At 43.5% G+C, this 19,703-nt stretch overlaps 1 protein-coding gene across 2 annotated transcripts; it reads left to right on the forward strand.

The window, feature by feature from the left end:
* The first annotated feature begins 1,498 nt into the window (after positions 1 to 1,498).
* Positions 1,499 to 19,221, forward strand: LOC149980482 (high-affinity choline transporter 1-like). Of its 2 annotated transcripts, XM_090188674.1 has the most exons (9): positions 1,499 to 2,318; positions 4,506 to 4,619; positions 5,424 to 5,579; positions 7,622 to 7,770; positions 9,094 to 9,237; positions 13,032 to 13,185; positions 14,390 to 14,607; positions 15,231 to 15,401; positions 18,008 to 19,221. In XM_090188674.1, exons 1-9 carry the CDS (start codon positions 2,135 to 2,137, stop codon positions 18,365 to 18,367), a joined length of 1,650 nt encoding a protein of 549 aa, XP_090044800.1. In that variant the 5' UTR covers positions 1,499 to 2,134; the 3' UTR covers positions 18,368 to 19,221. The 2 variants fall into 2 exon arrangements, with proteins under 2 accessions (XP_090044800.1, XP_090044801.1); XM_090188675.1 differs by lacking the exon at positions 5,424 to 5,579 and having other exon boundaries at positions 1,534 to 2,318.
* Positions 19,222 to 19,703: the final 482 nt, after the last annotated feature.

Genomic DNA, 19,703 nt, shown 5'->3' on the forward strand with positions numbered 1-19,703 from the left:
TCACATAGCAAAGGAACACGAGGACAACATCACATTTGAGTAGACTTTCCGGTAAATTCCACCAACTTCTATGCCTGTGAAAATGAATCTTTGAGCACTTCACTCACAGTGCTCACTGCGCCCCAGGTGCTGTCGCTGCGTGAGTCATTGAAATAGAATGAATAGAAAGGGAGTCGGCATTCATGTCAACGATGGCATTATAAGTGGACGTTGAGTTTACCAACGATTTATAAATGCACTAGATGACTATTTGGGGTGGTTTGAAGCCACCGTGCCGCCATCTTGGTAATCCCATCACTGTTGTAAAACTTTCATGGAAGCTAGAGAAATGCAATTTTGATGTCTAAATGTACTTTTTATCACTTTATTCTATTACAGACACCTTAACCCGGCACAGCCGGAAGAGGAACTGGCCACCCCTCAGAGCCTGGGTCCTCTCTAGGTTTCTTCCTAGGTTTTTAGCCTTTCTAGGGAGTTTTTCCTAGCCACCAAGCTTCTACACCTGCATTGCTTGCTGTTTGGGGTTTTAGGCTGGGTTTCTGTACAGCACTTTGTGACATCGGTTGATGCAACAAAAAAAAAATGTATTGATTGATTGAGGTTTTAAAACTTTAAAACTATATTATGTGAGCTAAACATTAAAATACAAAATAAAAAAAATACATTAAAACATTTTCCTTAAAATATAATTGTTAGAGATGACTAAAGATACTGTCCCCACTACAACAACAAAAAATACTTAAATACATGTAAATTTGTCCTTGAAACATTTTATTGAAATACTGTAGAATTCCATTCATTCCTATGGAGGACTGCTCCTTCTGGGGAGTTCCAATATGGCCGACCGGTGGCTTCAAAGCCTCTCATTGGCTAATACATAGCATCAGCAATCCAGGGTTTATATACATCATTTGAGTGTAGTAATTGGAGTTTTGACACCATCCTATGACCTCTCCAGGTACAGACTGTCAGTATTAGGTGAGACCCAGGCATGCTGTTTTATCATTTAAGGACTTCATGCTCTCCTTACTTCTTACTATTTATCTACCAATGACTTCATGCTCTCCTTACTTCTTACTATTTATCTACCAAGGACTTCATGCTCTCCTTACTTCTTACTATTTATCTACCAAGGACTTCATGCTCTCTTTACTTCTTACTATTTATCTACCAAGGACTTCATGCTCTCCTTACTTCTTACTATTTATCTACCAAGGACTTCATGCTCTCCTTACTTCTTACTATTTATCTACCAAGGACTTCATGCTCTCCTTACTTCTTACTATTTATCTACCAATGACTTCATGCTCTCCTTACTTCTTACTATTTATCTACCAAGGACTTCATGCTCTCCTTACTTCTTACTATTTATCTACCAATGACTTCATGCTCTCCTTACTTCTTACTGTTTATCTACTAATCACCATATTCTTTCCTTACTGCTTTGAATGCCCTGCCCACTTCCCTTTACTCCTCCTCCACTGCGACCAATCAAGCCAGAAGTAGAAAAGAGCAGACGCTCTGAGCTATCAAACCAGGAACAAGACTATACTGCCACTACTACTGCAACTCAGTCGACAGAACTCCTGACAGTCAGTGTTCTGTCTGGGAGTGTTCAGAGTCAGTGTTCTGTCTGGGAGTGTTCAGAGTCAGTGTTCTGTCTGGGAGTGTTCAGAGTCAGTGTTCTGTCTGGGAGTGTTCAGAGTCAGTGTTCTGTCTGGGAGTGTTCAGAGTCAGTGTTCTGTCTGGGAGTGTTCAGAGTCAGTGTTCTGTCTGGGAGTGTTCAGAGTCAGTGTTCTGTCTGGGAGTGTTCAGAGTCAGTGTTCTGTCTGGGAGTGTTCAGAGTCAGTGTTCTGTCTGGGAGTGTTCAGAGTCAGTGTTCTGTCTGGGAGTGTTCAGAGTCAGTGTTCTGTCTGGGAGTGTTCAGAGTCAGTGTTCTGTCTGGGAGTGTTCAGAGTCAGTGTTCTGTCTGGGAGTGTTCAGAGTCAGTGTTCTGTCTGGGAGTGTTCAGAGTCAGTGTTCTGTCTGGGAGTGTTCAGAGTCAGTGTTCTGTCTGGGAGTGTTCAGGGTCAGTGTTCTGTCTGGGAGTGTTCCCAGTCAGTGTTCTTTCTGTGAGCGTTCCCAGTGTTCCACCATGGTTCTGAACATTCCAGGTGTGGTTGCCATGGCAGTGTTCTATCTGCTGGTCCTGGGGACAGGTTTGTGGGCAGCACGGAAGTCCAGGGCTATGGAGAAGAAAAGTACGGGAGACAAGACAGAGATAACCTTACTGGGAGACAGGAATATCGGCCTGCTTGTGGGAATATTCACCATGACTGGTAGGTGAGGTGTGGCCATGTCTTTAGATCTGTGTAATGCTTTACAACTATACTCACTATTACTGTATTCACACTGTGCCTTTACAACTATACTCACTATTACTGTATTCACACTGCACCTTTACAACTATACTCTCTATTACTGTATTCACACTGTACCTTTACAACTATACTCTCTATTACTGTATTCACACTGTACTGTACCTGTACAACTATACTCACTATTACTGTATTCACACTGTGCCTTTACAACTATACTCACTATTACTGTATTCACACTGTACCTTTACAACTATACTCTCTATTACTGTATTCACACTGTACCTTTACAACTATACTCACTATTACTGTATTCACACTGCACCTGTACAACTATACTCTCTATTACTGTATTCACACTGTACTATACCTTTACAACTATACTCACTATTACTGTATTCACACTGTACCTTTACAACTATACTCACTATTACTGTATTCACACTGCACCTGTACAACTATACTCTCTATTACTGTATTCACACTGTACTATACCTGTACAACTATACTCTCTATTACTGTATTCACACTGTACCTTTACAACTATACTCACTATTACTGTATTCACACTGCACCTGTACAACTATACTCTCTATTACTGTATTCACACTGTACTGTACCTTTACAACTATACTCACTATTACTGTATTCACACTGTACTATACCTGTACAACTATACTCTCTATTACTATATTCACACTGTACTGTACCTTTACAACTATACTCACTATTACTGTATTCACACTGTACCTGTACAACTATACTCTCTATTACTGTATTCACACTGTACTGTACCTTTACAACTATACTCACTATTACTGTATTCACACTGTACTGTATCTTTACAACTATACTCTCTATTACTGTATTCACACTGTACTATACCTTTACAACTATACTCGCTATTACTGTATTCACACTGTACCTGTACAACTATACTCTCTATTACTGTATTCACACTGTACCTTTACAACTATACTCTCTATTACTGTATTCACACTGTACCTGTACAACTATACTCTCTATTACTGTATTCACACTGTACTGTATCTTTACAACTATACTCTCTATTACTGTATTCACACTGTACCTTTACAACTATACTCTCTATTACTGTATTCACACTGTACCTGTACAACTATACTCTCTATTACTGTATTCACACTGTACTGTACCTGTACAACTATACTCTCTATTACTGTATTCACACTGTACTATACCTTTACAACTATACTCACTATTACTGTATTCACACTGTACCTTTACAACTATACTCTCTATTACTGTATTCACACTGTACCTTTACAACTATACTCTCTATTACTGTATTCACACTGTACCTGTACAACTATACTCTCTATTACTGTATTCACACTGTACTGTACCTGTACAACTATACTCTCTATTACTGTATTCGCACTGTACCTGTACAACTATACTCTCTATTACTGTATTCACACTGTACTGTATCTTTACAACTATACTCTCTATTACTGTATTCACACTGTACTATACCTTTACAACTATACTCACTATTACTGTATTCACACTGTACTATACCTTTACAACTATACTCACTATTACTGTATTCACACTGTACCTTTACAACTATACTCTCTATTACTGTATTCACACTGTACCTTTACAACTATACTCTCTATTACTGTATTCACACTGTACCTGTACAACTATACTCTCTATTACTGTATTCACACTGTACTGTACCTGTACAACTATACTCTCTATTACTGTATTCGCACTGTACCTGTACAACTATACTCTCTATTACTGTATTCACACTGTACTGTATCTTTACAACTATACTCTCTATTACTGTATTCACACTGTACTGTACCTTTACAACTATACTCACTATTACTGTATTCACACTGTACCTGTACAACTATACTCTCTATTACTGTATTCACACTGTACTGTATCTTTACAACTATACTCTCTATTACTGTATTCACACTGTACTATACCTTTACAACTATACTCACTATTACTGTATTCACACTGTACTGTACCTTTACAACTATACTCACTATTACTGTAGTCACACTGTACTGTAGAGACAGTATAGATCATTCCTTACCTTTGGACAAACAGCATGTGTGTGTGTGTTTGTGTGTGTGTGTCCTGCAGCTACGTGGGTTGGAGGAGGCTTTATCGTAGGGATAGCAGAGGTTGTCTATAACCCTAACCTGGGTCTGGTCTGGGCTTTCATGCCCCTACAGAGCTCCGTCTCTTTCATCATCGGTAAGACGCACACACGCATGCACGCACGCACACACACACACACACACACACACACACACAAACTTTGATATTTCACAATCAGAAATAATCATTGGAAAATGTAAAAATATCAAAGTTTCCAATATTTAAAGGGACGGGACGTTGTTGTGCTGAACCACACATCCCAGTCTGTAGTTTTTACTGACCTTCAATTCATTCAAATATTCTACACACCAAACCTTATCGGCTTGTTATTGGTGCACTGTTTATTTTATCTCTCTCTCTCTCTCTTTCTCTCTCTCTCTCTCTCTCTCTCTCTCTCTCTCTCTCTCCCTCTTAACCCCCCTCTCTCCCTCTTCTCCCCGTCTCTCTCTCCCCTCCCTGCCCCTTCTCTCCCTCCTTTCTCACTTCCCCCTCTCTCTCCACCCCCTCCCTCCTCTCTCTCCCCCCCTCTCTCTCCGTCCACCCCTCCCCCCCTCTCTCACTCCCCCTCTCTCTCTCCCTGCCTCCCTCCTCTCACTCCCCTCTCTCTCTCTCACCCCCCCCTCTCTCCCTCTTCTCCCTGTCTCTCTCTCCCCTCCCTCCCCCCTCTCCACCCCCTCCCTCCTCTCTCTCCGTCCACTCCCTCCCCCCTCTCTCACTCCCCCCTCTCTCTCTCTCTCCCTCCTCTCCATCGCCTCTCTCCCTCTTCTCCCTGTCTCTCTCTCCCCTCCCTCCCCCCTCTCCACCCCCTCCCTCCTCTCTCTCCGTCCACTCCCTCCCCCCTCTCTCACCCCCCCCCCCTCTCCCCCCCCCCCCTCCCCCCCCCTCCCTCTTTTATCTCAGGTGGTATATTCTTTGCCAAGCCGATGAGGGAGAAGAAGTATGTTACTATGATGGATCCCTTCCAGATCAAGTATGGGAGAGTAGTGAGTGGAGCTCTGGTGTTCCCTGCCCTTGTAATGGATGCACTGTGGGTCGCCTGCACACTCGTCGGACTAGGTGATATGTACAACAAAACAACGGCAACAAACGAACAACTGTTTCAAAACACACAACACACGTAATCCCTTGTAAACACAAAAGTACAAAATCATTCGCTGCACACAAAAACACACACATACGCAGAGTGCAGTTGAATCTCAACCGCAGGTCACTGTCTGGTGTTCCAAAACAGGAGCCACATTCCACCCTGTTTCAAACAACTTAGATAAACAGACACACAAAACACACACATACGCAGAGTGCAGTTGAATCTCAACCGCAGGTGTTCCGAAACAGGAGCCACATTCCACCCTGTTTCAAACAACTTAGATAAACAGACACACAGTCATTCAGCCTCTAGCCGGTTTTGGACACCATTACATCTCTGTTAAGGTGTGTCAAGTCACTGGACCCATCCATCCATAGTGACACCCTATTCTCTATATATTCCCAATGGGCCCCGGTCCAAAGTACTGCTCTATATAAGGGAGAGGGTACCATTGTAGACACAGCCATTCTTTCCTGATGGACCTGTCAGGGTTGTCTTTATGTAGGTTCAACTCTTTAATTCACCCTTATTTTACCAGGTAAGTTGACTGAGAACACGTTCTCATTTGCAGCAATGACCTGGGGAATAGTTACAGGGGAGAAGAGGAGGGGGATGAATGAGCCAATTGTAAACTGGGGATTATTAGGTGACCGTGATGGTTTGAGTGCCAGATTGGGAATTTAGCCAGGACACTGGGGTTAACACCCCTACTCTTGCGATAAGTGCCATGGGATCTTTAATGACCACAGAGAGTCAGGACACCCGTTTAACGTCCCATCCGAAAGACACCCTACACAGGGCAATGTCCCCAATCACTGCCCTGGGGGATTGGGATATTTTTTAGACCAGAGGAAAGAGTGCCTCCTACTGGCCCTCCAACACCACTTCCAGCAGCATCTGGTCTCCCATCCAGGAACTGACCAGGACCAACCACGCTTAGTTTCAGAAGCAAGCCAGCAGTGGTATGCAGGGTGGTATGCTGCTGGCACAAGTTGGTGAGATGCTGGACCCAGGTCGGTTCTAGATAGAGTAACCTGGGGAATAGTTACACAACGCCCCAGCTTTGTGAGATGCTAGACTCAGGTCGGTTCTAGGTAGAGTAACCTGGGGAATAGTTACACAACGCCCCAGCTTGGTGAGATGCTGGACCCAGGTCGGTTCTAGGTAGAGTAACCTGGGGAATAGTTACACAACGCCCCAGCTTGGTGAGATGCTGGACCCAGGTCGGTTCTAGATAGAGTAATCTGGGGAATAGTTACACAACGCCCCAGCTTGGTGAGGTGTTAGAACCAGGTCGGTTCTAGATAGAGTAACCTGGGGAATAGTTACACAACGCCCCAGCTTGGTGAGATGATAGAACCAGGTCGGTTCTAGGTAGAGTAACCTAGGGAATAGTTACACAACGCCCCAGCTTGGTGAGATGCTGGACCCAGGTCGGTTCTAGATAGAGTAACATGGGGAATAGTTACACAACGCCCCAGCTTGGTGAGATGCTGGACCCAGGTCGGTTCTAGGTAGAGTAACCTGGGGAATAGTTACACAACGCCCCAGCTTGGTGAGATTCAGGTTTGTTCTAGATGGAGTAATTTGATCAGGGAGGGGAAACAGGTCAGGTGGGTTTTTTAATAACCACTTGTTGAAACTCAGTCATGCTCATTCTAGCTGGCGTGTGAAGAATGTTGTCAAGGCCACCTGAGGGCAGCAGGGTAGCCTAGTGGTTAGAGCGTTGGACTAGTAACCGGAAGGTTGCAAGCTCAAATCCCCGAGCTGATAAGGTCTATCGTTCTGTCATTCTGCCCCTGAACAACGCAGTTAACCCACTGTTCCTAGGCCTTTACTGAAAATAAGAATTTGTTCTTAACTGACTTTCCTAGTTAAATAAAGGTAAAATAATAAGCAAGGCTCTTCCAGTACAATGGCGAGGGACCAACTCAGTGTAACCTGGTTTTTATGTGTGGTGCCACAAAACTGTGTTAGCCCGCTGAGCTAAAAGTGTGTGTGTGTGTTGCAGGTGGCACGATGAGTGTGATTTTGGACCTGCCCTACTCCTACTCTGTGGGGATTTCTGCAGTGGTGGCCATCATCTACACTCTACTGGGAGGACTCTACTCTGTAGCCTACACCGATGTCATCCAGCTCATCCTCATCTTCTTCAGTCTGGTGAGTGACAGGCGGCCATTTTGAATGCAATCCAGTCTGGTAAGTGACAGGCGGCCATTTTGAATCCAATCCAGTCTGCTGAGGGACAGGCGGCCGATTTGAATCTAAACCAGTCTGGTGAGGGACAGGCGGCCATTTTGAATCCAATCCGGTCTGGTGAGGGACAGCCGGACGATTTGAATCCAATCCGGTCTGGTGAGGGACAGGCGGCCGATTTGAATCTAAACCAGTCTGGTGAGTGACAGGCGACCATTTTGAATCCAATCCAGTCTGGTGAGGGACAGGCGGACGATTTGAATCTAAACCAGTCTGGTGAGGGACAGGCGGCCATTTTGAATCCAATCCGGTCTGGTGAGGGACAGGCGGCCGATTTGAATCCAATCCGGTCTGGTGAGTGACAGGCGGCCGATTTGAATCTAAACCAGTCTGGTGAGTGACAGGCGGCCATTTTGAATCCAATCCGGTCTGGTGAGGGACAGGCGGCCGATTTGAATCTAAACCAGTCTGGTGAGTGACAGGCGACCATTTTGAATCCAATCCGGTCTGGTGAGGGACAGGCGGCCGATTTTAATCTAAACCAGTCTGGTGAGTGACAGGTGACCATTTTGAATCCAATCCAGTCTGGTGAGGGACAGGTGGCCATTTTGAATCCAATCCGGTCTGGTGAGGGACAGGCGACCATTTTGAATCCAATCCAGTCTGGTGAGGGACAGGCGGCCATTTTGAATCTAAACCAGTCTGGTGAGTGACAGGCGGCCATTTTGAATCCAATCCGGTCTAGTGAGTGACAGGCGACCATTTTGAATCCAATCCAGTCTGGTGAGGGACAGGCGGCCATTTTGAATCCAATCCGGTCTGGTGAGTGACAGGCGACCATTTTGAATCCAATCCAGTCTGGTGAGGGACAGGCGGCCATTTTGAATCTAAACCAGTCTGGTGAGTGACAGGCGGCCATTTTGAATCTAAACCAGTCTGGTGAGTGACAGGCGGCCATTTTGAATCTAAACCAGTCTGGTGAGTGTAAGGCCGTGGAAACATTGTCCAAGTATTTTGGATGGAGCCAACACCTAGGAGTGATCTGTTGTCGGATGATTGACAACGGAGATAATTGCCCAACAAAAAACACACAAACGGTCTGTTTTTTAACAGATGGAACTCATCTGAACATAGTTGACCACAGATGTACTTTTGATGTACGAAAACATAAAATGATCATTATCATATATATACAATTTAATGTATGTTCATGTGTCTCATTGTGGCTGCACCCGAAGACAGGAGTTAATCATTTTTAATTTGGTCTTTTATGTCTCTGCTGCAAAGTGGCTGTGTGTCCCGTTCCTCATGGCCAACCCAGTGGTGGGTGACATCACCCAGACAGCCTTCAACCACACCTACCAGGCCCCCTGGCTGGGACACATGGAGAAGGGGAAGGTCTTCAAGTGGGTTGATGACTTCTTATTGGTGGTGAGATCAACTGATTCATTTGTTAATGTGTTAAATAAGTCAAGTAAGTTAGATAAGGATGGAATAAGCATTTGACAAGTAAAACATATGCATACTCCTCTACATTACAGTCATATCACCAGTCTCTACATTACAGTCATATCACCAGTCTCTACATTACAGTCATATCACCAGTCTCTACATTACAGTCATATCACCAGTCTCTACATTACAGTCATATCACCAGTCTCTACATTACAGTCATATCACCAGTCTCTACATTACAGTCATATCACCAGACTCTATATTACAGTCATATCACCAGTCTCTACATTACTGTCATATCACCAGTCTCTACATTACAGTCATATCACCAGTCTCTACATTACAGTCATATCACCAGTCTCTACATTACAGTCATATCACCAGTCTCTACATTACAGTCATATCACCAGTCTCTACATTACAGTCATATCACCAGTCTCTACATTACAGTCATATCACCAGTCTCTACATTACAGTCATATCACCAGTCTCTACATTACAGTCATATCACCAGTCTCTACATTACAGTCATATCACCAGTCTCTACATTACTGTCATATCACCAGTCTCTACATTACAGTCATATCACCAGTCTCTACATTACAGTCATATCACCAGTCTCTATATTACAGTCATATCACCAGTCTCTACATTACAGTCATATCACCAGTCTCTACATTACAGTCATATCACCAGACTCTATATTACAGTCATATCACCAGTCTCTATATTACAGTCATATCACCAGTCTCTATATTACAGTCATATCACCAGTCTCTACATTACAGTCATATCACCAGTCTCTACATTACAGTCATATCACCAGTCTCTACATTACAGTCATATCACCAGTCTCTACATTACAGTCATATCACCAGTCTCTACATTACAGTCATATCACCAGTCTCTACATTACAGTCATATCACCAGTCTCTACATTACAGTCATATCACCAGTCTCTACATTACAGTCATATCACCAGTCTCTACATTACAGTCATATCACCAGTCTCTACATTACAGTCATATCACCAGTCTCTACATTACAGTCATATCACCAGTCTCTACATTACAGTCATATCACCAGACTCTATATTACAGTCATATCACCAGTCTCTACATTACTGTCATATCACCAGTCTCTACATTACAGTCATATCACCAGTCTCTACATTACAGTCATATCACCAGTCTCTACATTACAGTCATATCACCAGTCTCTACATTACAGTCATATCACCAGTCTCTACATTACAGTCATATCACCAGTCTCTACATTACAGTCATATCACCAGTCTCTACATTACAGTCATATCACCAGTCTCTACATTACTGTCATATCACCAGTCTCTACATTACAGTCATATCACCAGTCTCTACATTACAGTCATATCACCAGTCTCTATATTACAGTCATATCACCAGTCTCTACATTACAGTCATATCACCAGTCTCTACATTACAGTCATATCACCAGACTCTATATTACAGTCATATCACCAGTCTCTATATTACAGTCATATCACCAGTCTCTATATTACAGTCATATCACCAGTCTCTACATTACAGTCATATCACCAGTCTCTACATTACAGTCATATCACCAGTCTCTACATTACAGTCATATCACCAGTCTCTACATTACAGTCATATCACCAGTCTCTACATTACAGTCATATCACCAGTCTCTACATTACAGTCATATCACCAGTCTCTACATTACAGTCATATCACCAGTCTCTACATTACAGTCATATCACCAGTCTCTACATTACAGTCATATCACCAGTCTCTACATTACAGTCATATCACCAGTCTCTACATTACAGTCATATCACCAGTCTCTACATTACAGTCATATCACCAGTCTCTACATTACAGTCATATCACCAGACTCTATATTACAGTCATATCACCAGTCTCTACATTACTGTCATATCACCAGTCTCTACATTACAGTCATATCACCAGTCTCTACATTACAGTCATATCACCAGTCTCTACATTACAGTCATATCACCAGTCTCTACATTACAGTCATATCACCAGTCTCTACATTACAGTCATATCACCAGTCTCTACATTACAGTCATATCACCAGTCTCTACATTACAGTCATATCACCAGTCTCTACATTACAGTCATATCACCAGTCTCTCCTCTCCTCTACATTACAGTCATATCACCAGTCTCTCTCCTCTCCTCTACATTACAGTCATATCACCAGTCTCTACATTACAGTCATATCACCAGTCTCTCCTCTCCTCTACATTACAGTATTATCACCAGTCTCTCCTCTCCTCTATATTACAGTCATATCACCAGTCTCTCTCCTCTCCTCTACATTACAGTCATATCACCAGTCTCTCCTCTCCTCTATATTACAGTCATATCACCAGTCTCTCCTCTCCTCTACATAACAGTCATATCACCAGTCTCTCCTCTCCTCTACATTACAGTCATATCACCAGTCTCTCTCCTCTCCTCTACATTACAGTCATATCACCAGTCTCTCCTCTCCTCTACATTACAGTATTATCACCAGTCTCTCCTCTCCTCTATATTACAGTCATATCACCAGTCTCTCCTCTCCTCTACATTACAGTCATATCACCATTCTCTCTCCTCTCCTCTACAGTCATATCACCAGTCTCTCTCCTCTCCTCTCCATTACAGTCATATCACCAGTCTCTCTCCTCTCCTCTCCATTACAGTCATATCACCAGTCTCTCTCTTCTCCTCTACATTACAGTCATATCACCAGTCTCTACATTACAGTCATATCACCAGTCTCTCTCCTCTCCTCTACATTACAGTCATATCACCAGTCTCTACATTACAGTCATATCACCAGTCTCTCTTCTCTCCTCTACATTACAGTCATATCACCAGTCTCTCTCCTCTCCTCTACATTACAGTCATATCACCAGTCTCTCTTCTATCTTCCAACCATTTATTTCCTCTACTGCTCAGAACTCTTTGCTCCACCTTGATAAGGAGGAATCAATATGCAATACACTCGTTCATTACAAACTGAGTCAAGGCTTTGAGTGACGTTCAGTTGTGTAAATAGCAAAAGAGACTCAACAGCTGAATCCCGTACCGTTGGAATGGCAGCACTCTCTCACATCCTCTCTCCCTCCTCTCATGCCATGAGATATTTTTGTTCCACTGACATGACACAGCACTTTCCACAGACGCTTTCACCCTCATTAAGGACATGGTCTTGTGTTAACCATGACCCAGGAGTTTCTACAATATCAACCAGTGTTGGCAACATCTTATCTTGTTGTTGTTAGGCCATGCAACCTATCTGTGGTTTCCAGTCTCAAGCTTTCTAACAGACAGTCCCCTCAAAAAACCACAAACAGCCCTTTCCTCGACTTCACCATGACTCTACAATACAAAAAACATCCTGGAGACTCAAGGCCTCATTCTACTTCTCCTTAAACAACACAAACAGAACTTATTATTGTAAGTCATTTTGCAGGGACTCTTATCCAGAGGGACTTGCAGGGCTAAGTGCCTTGCTCAAGGGCACCTCGGCAGATTTATCACCTAGTCTGCTCAGGGATTCAAACCTTAACAGCGATTCTACCTGCCACCATTTCACAATCTAACAACCTCCTTTATGTTCTTGTCATCCTCCTTGTCATCTTCCCTTTCTCCTCGGTCTACTTATCCTCCCCCTCCTCTTCTCCCTCCCTCCCCTCCTCCCTTTCTTCTCCCTCCTCTCCTCTTCTCCATCATCTCCTCCCCCTCTCTCCTCAGGCGTTGGGTAGCTTGTCTTTCCAGTGTTTCCACCAGAGGACGCTTTCTGCCTCCTCCTCGTTTAACGCCCAGGTCACCTGCTTCGCGGCTGCTGCCATGGTCCTCATCCTGGGGATCCCCTCTGTCCTGGTCGGGGCTGTAGCCGCTTCCACAGGTAATAAAGTGCAAAAAGCTTTTCCAATCCCGGAGCGGACAAGGTGAATCATCTGTTGTTGTGCCCTTGTGCAAGGCACTGAAACCCTTATTGCTCCAGGCGTGAAATGGTCGTCTCTGACCCCAACTCTCCGCCGGCGTCTCGGGGGGAGTTGGGATATGTAGATAAAAACACATTTGATTTTTTTATTTCACCTTTATTTAACCAGGTAGGCCAGTTGAGAACACCTTTATTTAACCAGGTAGGCCAGTTGAGAACACCTTTATTTAACCAGGTAGGCCAGTTGAGAACACCTTTATTTAACCAGGTAGGCCAGTTGAGAACACCTTTATTTAACCAGGTAGGCCAGTTGAGAACACCTTTATTTAACCAGGTAGGCCAGTTGAGAACAAGTTCTCATTTACAACTGCGACCTGGTCAAGATAAAGCAAAGCAGAGCAACACAAAACAACAACAGAGTTACACATGGAATAAACAAACATACAGTCAATAATACAATAGAAAAAAGTATATATACAGTGTGAGCAGATGAGGTAGGATAAGAGAGGTAAGGCAATACATAAATAGGACATAGTGGCGAAATAATTACAATATAGCAATTAAACACATGTTCTCTTGTTCAAGAATAACGGACAAATATAAGCACCTCCAAGTTAATATTATTAAAGGGGATATAAAGTTTCAGAGAAGAAGAGTTGTGTGTCGTTGACTGGTTTGTCTGTTATCTGATGTCCGTATACTGCTCCTATCATCTACCTCACATCCTGAACCATAACACACTCCAATCTAGTGGCCGTGTCCTGGTGTTGTGGCTAGAGTGCATGTTTTGTTATTACTCTCTGTGGAGCACGAGATCCCTTGAATACATCTGGTTTCCCTGCAGCTCACATGAGCGGATTGCAAAATGAAAGAATTTAAATAACTCATACGCAGACGGTCCTGAATGTGTTCACATTCGGTGAAGAATCGGGGAGGTACTCAGATCCAGACTCATTGTGGAGAAGAAACTAACGTCTGTGGGTGTGGCCTAGCGTTTGGCTGGAGCAAGGACTCTGGGTAGCCAGACAAATTATAACCTGGGCCTGTATCCACAAAGCCTCTCTGAGTAAGAGTTGTCGTACTTGTGTTTATGCTTTTAGACTTCATCAAAGTGCGATTGTCAAAATGACCAAACTTTATTGACACTTTCCTGGTGTGTCTCCAGACTGGAACCTGACATCGTACGGGTCTCCGTCTCCGTATGAGCGCAACGAGACGGGATTGGTGCTCCCCATCGCCCTGCAGCACCTGGCTCCGCCCTACGTGTCCGTCATCGGCATCGGGGCCATCGCCGCCGCAGTGATGTCATCCGTGGACTCTGGCCTGCTCAGCTCCGCCTCCATGTTCTCCTCCAACATCTACAAGAACATCATTCGGAAGCAGGTGAAGAGTTGGGTGCAGGCTTTTGTTCTATCCCATCACTTACACCTCATTCTAATAAATTGGTGTGTGACGAGATACTCAATACAGTAGAGGTGACTAAGGAATTTAGGTCTGTTTTCCCATATACAGATTAATAAACCTACTAGTCCAGAACTGAAACACATTCTCAATGGAGATGATGATCCATTATGTTCATTAGTCCTGTTCTAGGTCATAGGTCATGTATCAGAAAATCACCACTAAATGCATAAATAAGTGTTTTTTTCCAATTTCATCCATTTTTGGGACATTGGCAAGACATTTTTCAATTCCCATTTGAAAACATTGCATTGGGTTCTAAAGTGTGCTGGCATTTTGGGACAAATAGCCTAACTCCGTGCTCCCTCTTGTGACTTCTCTGAGTATTACACCACAGGGCTGTTCAAGCTCTTCTGACTTCTCTGTGTATTACACCACAGGGCTGTTCAAGCTCTTCTGACTTGGATAATTATGACTGCTGTGCCTCCATCTTGGATCTGTCCTGACCACTGTGCCTCGGTCTTGGATCTGTCCTGACCACTGTGCCTCCATCTTGGATCTGTCCAGCCCACTGTGCCTCCATCTTGTATCTATCTCTCGTCTAGGCCTCAGACAGGGAGATACAGTGGGTGATCCGTGTGTCGGTGGTGGTGGTGGGGCTGTGTGGGATGGCCCTCACTCTCCTCCACAACAGTACCTATGCCCTGTGGATCCTGGCGTCTGATCTCTCCTACACCATCATCTTCCCTCAGCTCATCTGCGTCCTCTTCTTCCAGGTGTGTGTGTGTGTGTGTGTGTGTGTGTGTGTGTGTGTGTGTGTGTGTGTGTGTAACATGCAGAGTTGATATTGTGTGGGCCTTATCTTTTCCCTGCATCACAAACATGGTGGTGTGTCACTAGCCTGAGTGCCAGTCTGTTTGTGATGTCGTCATGCCAACTCACTCATCATCATGCCAAATGGTCGGCTCTAGAGATGGCAAGAGCACAAACCGGCCCTAGCCACAAAGCGTCTCAGAGTAGGAGTGCTGATCTAGGATCAGGCCCCAACCTGTCCATATCATCTTATTCATTATGATCAGGTTCCAACCTGTCCATATCTAAATCATTATAATCTAGGATCAGGTTCCAACCTGTCCATATAATCTAATTCATTATGAACTAAAAGGCTAAACTGATCCTAGATCAGAACTCTTACTCAGAGAGGCTTTGTGGATACAGGCCCAGGTTATAATTTGTCTGGCTACCCAGAGTCCTTGCTCCAGCCAAACGCTAGGCCACACCCACAGATGTTAGTTTATTCTCCACAATGAGTCTGGATCTGAGTACCTCCCCGATTCTTCACCGAATGTGAACACATTCAGGACCGTCTGATTGGTCCAGAAACCGATGGGTTGGACCAGAACCAAAACACATGTGGGTAAAACAGCGGTTTGAAAATGTGTAATTGGCTTTGATACTCTGATGAGTTATTTTACTGCTGCTCTTTAATTATTTGTTACTTTTATTTCTTTACTTTAAAAACAAAACTGCATTATTAGTTAAAACTTCTTAGGGCTGAAATCGCGTTAACGGGATCGATATGACAACAGCCAGTGAAAGTGCAGGGCGCCAAATTCAAACAACAGAAATCTCATAACTAAAATTCCTCAAACATACAAATATTTCACACCATTTTAAAGATACACTTCTTCTTAATCCCACCACAGTGTTATTTTCAAAAAGGCTTTACAGCGAAAGCACCACAAACGATTATGTTAGGTCACCGCAAAATAACAGAAAAACTGTCATTTTTCCAGCAAAAGACAGGAGTCACAAAGATCAGAAATAGAGATACAATTAATCACTAACCTTTGATGATCTTCATCAGATGACACTCATAGGACTTCATGTTACACAATACATATATGTTTTGTTCGATAAAGTTCATATTTATATCCAAAAACCTCAGTTTACATTGCCACCATGTTCAGAAATGCCTCTAAAATATCCAGAGAAATTGCAGAGAGCCACAGCAAATAACAGAAATACTCATCATAAACTTCGATGAAAGATACATGTTTTACATAGAATTAAAGATAAACTTGTTCTTAATGCAACCGCTGTGTCAGATTTCAAAAAAGCTTTACGGCAAAAGTACAACATTCAATAATCTGAGAACAGCGTTCAGCCACAAAAGGAAGCCATACAGTTACCCGCCAAATTGTGGAGTCAACAAAAGCCATAAATAGCATTATAAATCTTCACTTACCTTTGCTGATCTTCGTCGGAATGCACTCCCAGGACTCCCACTTCCACAAGAAATGTTTGTTTTGTTCGGTAATGTCCATCATTTATGTCCAAATAGCTACTTTTGTTGGCGCGTTTGGTAAAACAAATCCAAAGTCAGGAAGCGCGGTCACTAAAAGCAGAAGAAATGTCAAAAAGTTCCCATAACAGTCAGTAGAAACATGTCAAACGATGTATTGAATCAATCTTTAGGATGTTTTTAACATAAATCTTCAATAAATGTTCCTCCCGGAGAATTCCATTGTCTTCAGAAGTGCGATGGAACAGAGCTCCCTCTCACGTGAACACGCATGGTCAGCTCATGATAGACCTTACTCCTTCCCCTCTCCTTCGCCCCCACTTCACAGTAAAAGCATCAGACAAGGTTCTAAAGACTGTTGACATCTAGTGGAAGCCGTAGGAAGTGCAAACTGACCCATATCCCACTGTGTATTCAATAGGCGATGAGTTGAAAACCTACAAACCTCAGATTTCCCACTTCCTGGTTGGATTTTTTTCTCAGGTTTTTGCCTGCCATATCAATCAAATTTATTTTATATAGCCCTTCGTACATCGGCTGATATCTCAAAGTGCTGTACAGAAACCCAGCCTAAAACCCCAAACAGCAAGCAATGCAGGTGTAGAAGCACGGCGGCTAGGAAAAACTCCCTAGAAAGGTATGAGTTATATATGAGTTATATATATGAGTTATATGAGTTATGTTATACTCACAGACATCATTCAAACAGTTTTAGAAACTTCAGAGTGTTTTCTGTCCAATACTAATAATAATTTGCATATATTAGCAACTGGGACTGAGGAGCAGGAAGTTTACTCTGGGCACCTTTTCATCCAAGCTACTCAATACTGCCCCTGCAGTAAGTTAGCATTTCAATGTATTCGGCGCATGTGACAAATACAATTGGATTTGATCCAATCGCTGATGACCCTGTTTTGCACAATGCCCCTCATTGTCCCTCGTCCCCACAAACGACTTCAACGATGGCACTGGAACTAAAGTATGTAGGAAACGACAGAGCAGAAAAATAAGTTAGTGTGAGTCATCAGGCTAGGCTAGAATATCACTTCTTCAAAACAAATCTCCATCTTCCAACAGGTCTCCAACGGCTATGGAGCCGTGGTGGGATACCTCGTAGGGGGCCTGATGAGACTCCTCTGTGGGGAGCCCATCTTCAACCTTGCCCCTGTCCTCCACTTCCCTGGATGCACCCTGGAGGACGGCGTCTACGTCCAGCGCTCCCCCATCAGGACCATATGTATGCTTCTGGCCCTGGCGGCCATCTTGGGTTTCTCCTGGCTGGCTCAGCTGATGTTCAATAAGGTCTGGTTGCCCGAGAGGTGGGATGTGTTCCAGGTGAAGTTCCAGACTTTGCCACTTGGTGGCGCCAGAGAGATGAAAGAGAAGGAGGAGGATGGTGCAGTCTCTGAGCCAATGCTTGACACCACAAAGTGTTAAAGTTTTGATCTACCTACTTTTACAGGCCGGGTTTCCCAGACACTTCCCTGGACTACAAAGCACTTTGTTTGATTTTTTTGGGGGTGCATATTTTTTGTTTATTGGACAAGATAGAGAAAGGAAAGATCTATTGAACATCCAAATCATTCTAAAGAAGGCTATTTAAAATCGATTGTGTAGCTCAATTAAGTTACTTATATGATTTGAACATAAAGAGTGAAAAAAGGCTGTAACATCGGTACCACCGACTTGCATTGGATTTGTTCCACAAAAGCATGGATTGCGGTCGTACCTTGTCCATAGACTGATTACAGGGTAAGGCAATCAATCCTATTATGTCATTTGGGTGAACTCTCTCTTTAGTCTAGGAGTAGGCTTAATGATCTGTGTCTGGGAAACTTCATTACCTCATCCCCAGACTACCTCATCCCCACCAGATTACCTCATCCCCACCAGATTACCTCATCCCCACCAGATTACCTCATACCCACCAGATTACCTCATACCCACCAGATTACCTCATCCCCACCAGATTACCTCATCCCCACCAGATTACCTCATCCCCACCAGATTACCTCATCCCCACCAGATTACCTCATCCCCACCAGATTACCTCATCACCACCAGATTACCTCATCCCCACCAGATTACCTCATCCCCAATCCTAACCAGAGCCATTAAGGGGTGAAACTAAGATCAGACCTCTTATCAGTGGTTATTTAGAGGCAATTTCTAGCCTACCTACTCCTCATATCATACTGAAAGTTATGTGATGCTCACTTGAGAGGATCTTGGTGCTAACATTTTATATACACTTTGATATAAACAATTTCCCTACCTATTCATAGTTAAAATGGTCATGGTGAATTGATTTGCAAGCCTTGTTGTGAAAATGTCTCTTTTTCTCAATTTGGGGAAACTGTTTTTTACATCTTCACTGTTGTTGTAAAGACATCTGTGGTTTAAAGGGTTGGATGATTCAGCGTCACTTGGAGAACAAGGAGCTCCAGGAAAGCCGAAGCCCACTAGGAGGGAGGGGTATACTACCCCATTATACTAGTAGGGGGGGTATACTACCCCATTATACTAGGAGGGAGGGGTATACTACCCCATTATACTAGTAGGGGGGGTATACTACCCCATTATACTAGGAGGGGGGGTATACTACCCCATTATACTAGGAGGGGGGGGGGTATACTACCCGAATTATACTAGTAGGGGGGGGATATACTACCCCATTATACTAGGAGGGGGGTATACTACCCCATTATACTAGTAGGAGGGGGTATACTACCCCATTATACTAGGAGGGGGGGTATACTACCCCATTAAACTA

Source organism: Oncorhynchus mykiss, chromosome 10 (assembly GCF_057628025.1).
Source record: "Oncorhynchus mykiss isolate SJ-2025 chromosome 10, ASM5762802v1, whole genome shotgun sequence".
Lineage (NCBI taxonomy): Eukaryota > Metazoa > Chordata > Actinopteri > Salmoniformes > Salmonidae > Oncorhynchus > Oncorhynchus mykiss.